Source organism: Oncorhynchus tshawytscha, linkage group LG23 (assembly GCF_018296145.1).
Source record: "Oncorhynchus tshawytscha isolate Ot180627B linkage group LG23, Otsh_v2.0, whole genome shotgun sequence".
Classification (NCBI taxonomy): Eukaryota; Metazoa; Chordata; class Actinopteri; order Salmoniformes; family Salmonidae; genus Oncorhynchus; species Oncorhynchus tshawytscha.
This window is the reverse complement of record NC_056451.1, coordinates 11,096,064-11,105,850: the sequence shown is the minus strand read 5'-3', so window position 1 is coordinate 11,105,850 and position 9,787 is coordinate 11,096,064. Positions and strand designations below refer to the sequence as shown.

Genomic DNA, 9,787 nt, shown 5'->3' with positions numbered 1-9,787 from the left:
GACTGTGGTTTAGTATCTGGCTTGTTGGTGGGTGAGGAGGTTTAATGAAGAACCTTACGCAAAATATTTGTGCACCCCGCAACAGTACTTTCTTTATTGGGACAGAAGACAGTATCTTTGCCTGTTTCAAGCTAAGAGCTGAAAACGTCACCAAACATTTGACTATAAAGTAAAAGAGAAATAAAGAAAAAACATTATACATACTTTAACGATCATTAAAAAAAAGAATTTCTACATAAAAAAAAGGTTGAAAACAGACGCATATAAAATGTACCTGAGATCACAATCAACATTTCCTACAGTCATTAGCAACTTATAGAACTACACAGAATGTAGCAAAGGGCTCAATGTTGAATTATTACAGGAGTGCCACTTCCCTTTCAAATATGTTTCAATTCATGGCAATTTATGAAACACTCCAAAACTGCCATAAAAAAAGTAAATTAAATGCTGGTACCTTATTAATCAACATTCTATGGGGTACCTTGTTCATGGAGCTCAATAATACTAATACACCTACCTGCTCAGTGAACTGTGTGCATACTAGTAACTTTACACTGATGCTTACTGCTTCATATCTCCCTGGTAGTGCCTTGCATCCTCTACGTCCACATCACACCCGCTAGTCCCTCCCCCGCACATCTCACACTCCAGCGCCGCTGTCCGATAGGCCTTCCACACCGTGGCATCCTGCAGGCACACTGTCCCACCCCCTCTCTTCTCCTCAGCCTCGTTCCGGTTGATGTCGCCCACACACACCCAGCCAGCAGCTCTATCCACCCCACCCCCGGTGGTACTCACGGCCCACTTGGAGTGGTCGTTGGAGGCCTTGAAGGTGATCCTCCCGCCTGGGGAGATAAGCTGGATGTCCAGGACCTTCCAGCCCAGGGAGCAGTCAGAGGGCAGGATGCCAGTGGAGCGGATCCAGAACTGGACTAGGAGGTCTGACTGGAGGGTGGGAGCCACCCAGGAGTGGTACAGATCTAATGGGAGTCAGGAGGGGAAATGGGGATATTGTGGTTAAATGTTGGGTCATTCACAACTACAAAACGGCAATGACATGAATGGTCATTCTAACCATGAAACAACACGTCAACAGTTAAAAAAAATTATAAACGAATAGTTTCTAAATTGTTCCTTACCATTATTGAATGATCTCCCCTTGGCAAAGCTGATGAACTTGGTTCCACCCAATGAGGTGAGGGAGACGCTGCGATTGGATGCGGGTTGGGTGTGCGGTAAGTTGCTATAGGCCATCTGCCCTTGGCTGTTGTTACAGACGTCAGCCAGTGCGGGCACCAGAGAGGCCAAGGAAGCAGGGACACCACAGTCATACACATTGGGCTGGTTGATCTGCAACTGCTCTCCTGCAATGTAAAACATAATACATGTCAATTGAACACTTCAAACATTTCAATCAATGAATTGTGTAAAAAGTAAAGCAAATCATTATGAATTGACTGATCAATCTGTCTGTCTGTCTGTCTGTCTGTCTGTCTGTCTGTCTGTCTGTCTGTCTGTCTGTCTGTCTGTCTGTCTGTCTGTCTGTCTGTCTGTCTGTCTGTCTGTCTGTCTGTCTGTCTGTCTGTCTGTCTGTCTGTCTGTCTGATTCAATAGGCACCAAGCTCCAAGACAAGTACTATCTTAATCTATGACTTATTACATGACTTATTAGTATGATGACTTTTCAAAATTTTCAAACAGAGTAGGAGACAAATGCCTGTACGTATTAGACCACTTGACTGTGGCTAAAATGAGATTAAAAATGTTTTAAGACAAGACAATGCTTTGAGTTCGATGGAAGTTGGCCTCCACTGAGAACTCCCATCACAATTTAATGACATCTTAAGCTGAACAAAAATATATACACAACACGTGAAGTGTTGGTCCCATGTTTCATGAGCTGAAATAAAAGATCCCAGAAATGTTCCATACACACAAAATGTTTTTTCTCTATAATGTTGTGCACTGTTAGTGAGCATTTCTCCTTTGCAAAGATAATCCATCCACTTGACAGGTGTGGCATATCAAGAAGCTGATTAAACAGCATGATCATTACACAGGTGCACCTTGTACTGGGGACAATAAAATGCCACTCTTAAGATGTGCAGTTTTTTCACACATTACAATGCCACAAATGTCTCAAGTTTTGAGGGAGCGTGCAATTGGCATGCTGACTGCAGGAATATCCACCAGAGCTGTTACCAGATAATTGAATGTTAATTTCTCTACCATAAGCGGCATCCAACGTCATTTTAGAGAATTTGGCAGTATGTTCAACCGGCTTCACAACTGCAGACCACATGTATGACGTTGTGTGGGCGTGAGGGTGGTTGATGTCAACGTTGTGAACAGAGTATCAAATCAAACTTTATTTGCCACATGCGCCGAATACAAATGTAGACTTTACTGTGAAATGCTTACTTACAAGCCCTTAACCAACAGTGTAGATTTTACTGTGAAATGCTTACTTACAAGCCCTTAACCAACAGTGTAGATTTTACTGTGAAATGCAGAGCTTGATGACGAGTTTGGAGGTTACTATGGTGTTAAATGCTGAGCTGTAGTCGCTGAACAGCATTCTTACATAGGTATTCCTCTTGTCCAGATGGGTTAGGGCAGTGTCAGTGTGCGGGGGTATGCTGATTGGGGGCGGCCCGTCCCAGGACCCAGATGGACCTCTCGATTGGGGCGGTAAATGCAAATTCTTACATAGGTAGTCCAGGGTCTAGGGTGTCAGGTAGGGTGGAGGTGATATGATCCTTGACTAGTCTCTCAAAGCACTTCATGATGACGGAGGTGAGTGCTATGGGGCGATAGTCATTTAGCTCAGTTACCTTAGCTTTCTTGGGAACTGGAACGATGGTGGCCCACTTGAAGCATGTGGGAACAGCGGCCTGGGATAAGCATCGATTGAATATGTCCGTAAACACACCAGCCAGCTGGTTTGTGCATGCTCTGAGGATGCGGCTATGGATGCCGGCAGCCTTGCGAGGGTTAACACGTTTAAATGCTTTACTCACTTTGGCTGCAGTGAAGGAGAGCCCGCAGGTTTTGGTAGCGGACAGTGTCGTTGGCACTGTATTGTCCTCAAAGCGAGCAAAGAAGTTTTTTAGTTTGTCTGGGAGCAGGACATCCTGGTCCGTGACGGGGAGGTTTTTTTTTTGTAGTCCATGATTGACTGTAGACCCTGCCACATACCTCTCGTGTCTGAGCCGTTGAATTGCAACTCTACTTTGTCTCTATACTGACGCTTAACTTGTTTGATTGCCATGCGGAGGAAATAGCTACACTGTTTGTATTCGGTCATGTTTCCGGTCGCCTTGCCCTGATTTAAAGCAGTGGTTCGCACTTTCAGTTTTGCACGAATGCTGCCACCAATCCACTGTCTCTGGTTGGAGAAGGTTTTAATAGTTGCTGTGGGTACAACATCACCGATGCACTTGCTAATAAACTCGCTCACCGAATCAGCGTATTCATCAATGTTATTATCCGACGCTATGGGGAACATATCCCAGTCGGATCGGGTTGTACGCACAGAGAGTCTGCCTCAGCATGAAACAGTCGCATGAAATAGAAACAATTCACAGTTTCATGCATTATAACAGGGTGGATAATCCAAGATCCTTTTTCAGAATTCTATGGTAAACCTATAGTATTCCAAATTACTTTTACAGGATTACAGTCTTACCAATGGCCTGAAAGCGTTCCAGTGGGTAGGTCACACAGATGAAGTTCTGTCCATTCTGTACACCACTACCTGGGTAGAAATATTGCCCTATTTCCTTTACAGGGGGGAAATGAGGGGTGCTGTGGACCAACCAGTAGCCCTGTGTCTTGTCCAATAAGACAACACCTGAGATGGAGAGAGGGAGATACCAGTCACTCATTGAAAACTGAGTCATTTCACAACAGTACTTTCTTGTCTGACAAAAACATTAACATACTACAAATGGAGTAGCTGGCCAGATGCCTGGGTGCTGAGATTAACATTATAATGTGATGCCTGTATACAGTATACAGCTGAGGTTTATATTGTCCTGACCTTTAGTGTGGCCACCTCAGCTACTAAGGAAACCAAATCCTCTTTCTCCCTCCTCGGGTGGTCTCTGGTCATTGTACAGGATGTATGCAATGTCTTCATTCTGCAAGGGAAAGTAGACACACTCATCATCATAAGATATACACTTCCATGCATATTGTAAACTCTAAACTCAGAAACAAGGGTTATAGTGTCAATAGTGTTAGTTCTTTGATAACGTCATGTGCTGTATTTATTTATCATGGCTGTCTGGGTGAAAAGAAAACTCCAATTGCTCCTTAGTGAAAATTAGACAGTGAAACAAACAACCCACAAAAAGTTATAGTTCCACATTTCTATTTTCTGTGTCATTCTGTCTCATTCCACTGTGACAAAAAACATTCTGAGCGGCCAGCTACCAAAAATAGCTGCTAAATAAATACTGCTATGTGTTACTTCAAATGAAACTGTTAAGGCTGTGTATTTACCACCACAGACAGATGCTGGCACTAAGACCGCACTCATTCAGCTGTATAAGGAAATAAGCAAACAGGAAACCCCTCACCCAGAGGTGGCGCTCCTAGTGGCCGGAGACTTTAATGCAGGGAAACTTAAATCAGTTCTACCAAATTTCTATCAACATGTTAAATGTGCAACCAGAGGGAAAAAAATTCTAGATCACCTGTACTCCACACACAGAGACGCATACAAACTGTCCCTCGCCCTCTATTTGGTAAATCCGACCACAACTCTATCCTCCTGATTCCTGCTTACAAGCAAAAATTAAAGCAGGAAGCACCAGTGACTCGGTCTATAAAAAAGTGGTTGGTCAGATGAAGCAGATGCTAAGCTACAGGACTGTTTTGCTAGCACAGACTGGAACATGTTCCGAGCTAAATCACTTCTATGCTCGCTTCGAGAGCAAGCAACACTGAGGCATGCATGAGAGCATCAACTGTTCCGGACGACTGTGTGAACACGCTCTCCGTAGCCGACGTGAGTAAGACCTTTAAACAGGTCAACATATACAAGGCTGCGGGGGCCAGACGGATTACCAGGACGTGTGCTCCGGGCATGTGCTGACCAACTGGCAGGTGTCTTCACTGACATTTTCAACATGTCCCTGAGTCTGTAATACCAACATGTTTCAAGCAGACCACCATAGTCCCTTTTCCCAAGAACACAAAGGCAACCTGCCTAAATGACTACAGACCCATAGCACTCACGTCCGTAGCCATGAAGTGCTTTGAAAGGTTGGTCATGGCTCACATCAACACCATTATCCCAGAAACCCTAGAACCACTCCAATTTGTATACCGCCTAAACAGATCCACAGATGATGCAATCTCTATTGCACTCCACACTGCCCTTTCCCACCTGGACAAAAGGAACACTTGTGTGAGAATGCTATTCATTGACTACAGCTCAGCGTTCAACACCATAGTGCCCTCAAAGCTCATCACTAAGCTAAGGATCCTGGGACTAAACACCTCCCTCTGCAACTGGATCCTGGACTTCCTGACGGGCCGCCCCCAGGTGGTGAGGTTAGGTAGCAACACATCTGCCACGCTGATCCTCAACACTGGAGCTCCACAGGTGTTCGTGCTCAGTCCCCTCCTGTACTCCCCGTTCACCCACGACTGCATGGCCAGGCACAACTCCAACAACATCATTAAGTTTGCAGACAACACAACAGTGGTAGGCCTGATCACAGACAATGACGAGACAGCCTATAAGGAGGAGGTCAGAGACCTGGCCGTGTGGTGCCAGAATAACAACCTATCCCTCAACGTAGCCAAGGCTAAGGAGATGATTGTGGACTACAGGAAAAGGAGGACCGAGCACGCCCCCATTCTCATCGACGGGGCTGTAGTGGAGCAGGTTGAGAGCTTCAAGTTCCTCGGTGTCCACATCAACAACAAACTAGAATGGTCCAAATACACCAAGACAGTCGTGAAGAGGGCACGACAAAGCCTATTCTCCCACAAGAAACTAAAAAGATTTGGCATGGGTCCTGAGATCCTCAAAAGGTTCTACAGCTGCAACATCGAGAGCATCCTGACCGGTTGCATCACTGCCTGGTACGGCAATTGCTCGGCCTCTGACCGCAAGGCACTACAGAGGGTAGTGCGTACAGCCCAGTACATCACTGGGGCTAAGCTGCCTGCCATCCAGGACCTCTACACCAGGCAGTGTCAGAAGAAGGCCCGAAAAATTGTCAAAGACCCCAGCCATAGACTGTTCTCTCTACTACCGCATGGCAAGTGGTACCGGAGTGCAAAGTCTAGGACAAAAAGGCTTCTAAAGTTTTTACCCCCAAGCCATAAGACCCCTGAACAGGTAGTCAAACGTCTACCCGGACTATTTGCATTGTGTGACCCCCCCAACCCCTCTTTTTACGCTGCTGCTACTCTGTTTATCATATATGCATAGTCACTTTAACTATACATTCATGTACATACTACCTCAATTGGGCCGACCAACCAGTGCTCCCGCACAGTGGCTAACCGGGCTATCTGCATTGTGTCCCACCACCCACCAACCACTCTTGTACGCTACTGCTACTCTCTGTTCATCATATATGCATAGTCACTTTAACAATATCTACATGTACATACTATCTCAATCAGCCTGCCTAACTGACTGTTTGTACGTAGCCTCGCTACTATATATAGCCTGTCTTTTACTGTTGTTTTATTTCATTACTTACCTATTGTTCACCTAACACCTTTTTTGCACTATTGGTTAGAGCCTGTAAGTAAGCATTTCACGTGACAAATAAACTTTCATTTGAAAACACTCAAAAACTATCTTTTGGTATTTTTTTTCATTAGTCCACTGTTGATACAGTCCCAAAATGGTTTGCATGTCAGCGGTCAAGTTTCAAGATATTGGACTTCCAAGAAACAAAGTGTCACCGGCCATATCAACATGAAAAAAACATTTTGGGCCTGTCGTTTTTGAGTGGATTTTCCCTTTAAGTTTCACAGCTCATTCAAATGTGGTCTGATATTAATAATAGATGTAACCAGACCTTCCCCTGCTCATACAGCCGGCCCACTGTCCTCCCCAGGGCTCCAGTGCTGTCATTCACCAACACTTTTCCATCCGTCCATCCCTCGCTCCCTTTGTCCATCAGTAGATAACTCTGTCCATCGTTGGGAATTTCACGATCAACATGGGGGAGTTTGTAGAGATAGAACCTGAGAGAAAGCAACAGAGAGATAGAGAGAGAAGGAGAGATAGAGTTTGATTCTCAGTACTTTGTGTTGTTCTTGCACACCTTGCTATGCACACTGTCTGTGACTAAGTAGCTAACAGACCTAAGGGAAGAAGGTCATATCAGTTCAATCTTCAGTCTGCCCAGAACTGTTTTCTCACCAGTCAACAGCTTCCCCTTGATCATTGTAACAGGAGATAGGTGAGGTGCCTCCCTCTCCTGGTTGAAACAGGATCAGCAGGACAACAAGTGACAACATCTGAAGCGAAAGCAATGAGGTCAAAATAGTTTTAGGAACTGTGAAAAACTATTGCCAAAATGGCAACTTCAACATTTGTTGACTAAAATGGAAAAGGGTGGCTTTAGGACAAGAAGAGAACGCAGCGATGCATTACAAATTGCATCAGTAGCCGAAAGTTGGTGTTACAATTATGTTACAATGTTGTTACAATGTATCAGAAGTAAACTAACAAAAAGTATCCGATTTTTCATTGAGTTGATATCTAATTGATTTGTCAACTGCTTTAGAAATAATTAGAATGAAGCATAACCCATGCAAACGAAACGTATAGCCCCGTCAAACTCAACTCTGGACCTCGAAGCCAGTTCCACTGCGTTTTTTTGTTCCCCTCTAATCAGGAGGAGGGACTGATTCAGACCCAGGTCTGCGCAAATAATGATCAGGTAGAACAGCAACCCAACAGGCTCCGGACCTCGTAGAATAAGAAAGAGTTGAATACACCTGCTAACGTTATAGCCTATGCCAAATGTGCCCCATTGAAAATTCTAATTTCTACATCAACACTTATCCTACCTTTGAGAACTTGACAATTATGCTGATTCTACAGCTTTTCCGTATCCACGTGATCTTTGATTGTGGCGAACTATTCCATTTCTAAAGTCGAGATACATCCTTGTTTTGAAGTACGATGTCACGGGGCCGGTTTACGGTCACGAGTTAATGACAATAGTTTGCTTTAGCTACCCTTCTGCTAGCTCTGTTAAAGGGCGCATTCAACGCCTAGATCTCGCACTAACGCCCTGGACCAGAGGCACTCTTCTGCCTTTTACACATGGGGAACAACCGAGGTGAAGACAGCTTCGGGTTGGATATTCGCCTGTAGTTTTCCTTACATTAACCAACAGCAGTTAGGGACCGTCAACATAGTGACAAATCAAAATGTTCACATTTCAATAGCTCTTTAACCATTACTCCAAAAACCTTCAAAACTGGTTGTAGCTAACCCGATGGCATAGACACACATTGCACACACATTTGTTTGTTGATTTACAACTTGCACTATTTTAAATTATTTATTTACATTTTTGAATTTCAATAGCTCATTGGTCATATGACCTAGTGACTTCAAACAACAATTCAAACAACAATTCAGAATGTCCAATGACTACCCATCTATATTGCACACCCTTTAGTTTGTCCATTTTCATCTCACATGATTTTACATAAACTTTTCAAAATTTAGAATTTCAATAGCTACTTGGTCATGTGACCTAGTGACTTCAAACAAGGTTCAGAATGTCCACTGAGTGGGCCTACACATTGCACACCCTTTAGTTTGTCCATTTTCATCTCACATGTTTCTACATTAATTTTTCTACATTTAAAATTTCAATCGCTCCTTGGTCATGTGACCTACTGACTTCAAACAAGGTTCAGAATGTCCACTGACTACCCTTCTATATTGCACACCCTTTAGTTTGTCCATTTTCCTACGTCTTTTGTGAGTAAAATCCTTTTTCCAAAATTGATGTAGGTACATTTTTGCGAAGAGGTATGAGGGTAGTGATATGGGTCAAATCATTTCAGGGATCAGTACCGTACATTTCTATATTGCGTCCCCAAATCCACCTTTCCAGAAATAAGTCTCTCACTGTTGCCGCTTGTTACAGAGCCCCCTGAGCCCCCAGCTGTGCCCTGGACACCATATGTGAAGTAATTGCCCCCCATTTATCTTCAGAGTTTGTACTGTTAGGTGACCTGAACAGGGATATGCTTAACACCCCGGCCGTCCTACAATCTAAGCTAGATGCCCTCAATCTCACCCAAATTATCATGGAACCTACCAGGTACAACCCCAAATCCGTAAACTCGGGCACCCTCATAGATATCATCCTGACCAACCTGTCCTCTAAATACACCTCTGCTGTCTTCAACCAGGATCTCAGCGATCACTGCCTCATTGCCTGCAACTTTAATGGGTCTGCGGTCAAACGGCCACCCCTCATCACAGTCAAACACTCCCTAAAACACTTCAGCGAGCAGGCCTTTCTAATCGTCCTGGAAAGATATTGACCTCCTTCCGTCAGTAGAGGATGCCTGGTTATTCTTTAAAAGTCCTTTCCTCACCATCTTAAATAAGCATGCCCCATTCAAAAAAAAATTAACCAGGAACAGATATAGCCCTTGGTTCACTCCAGACCCGACTGCCCTTGACCATCACAAAAACATCCTGTGGCATACTGCATTAGCATTGAATAGCTCCCGTGATATGTAACTTTTCAGGGAAGTTAGGAACCAATATACA

The 9,787-nt window shown here is 44.2% G+C and overlaps 1 protein-coding gene across 1 annotated transcript; it reads right to left on the bottom strand.

The window, feature by feature from the left end:
* Positions 1-84: 84 nt before the first annotated feature.
* On the bottom strand, positions 85-8,373 carry LOC112222995 (deoxyribonuclease-2-alpha). Its single transcript, XM_024385892.2, is given in 7 exon segments — positions 85-983; positions 1,143-1,367; positions 3,692-3,856; positions 4,046-4,145; positions 7,056-7,224; positions 7,403-7,500; positions 8,056-8,373. Coding segments are annotated over 6 exon segments (1,176 nt in total). The 5' UTR covers positions 8,056-8,373; the 3' UTR covers positions 85-564.
* Between the last annotated feature and the right edge of the window lie 1,414 nt (positions 8,374-9,787).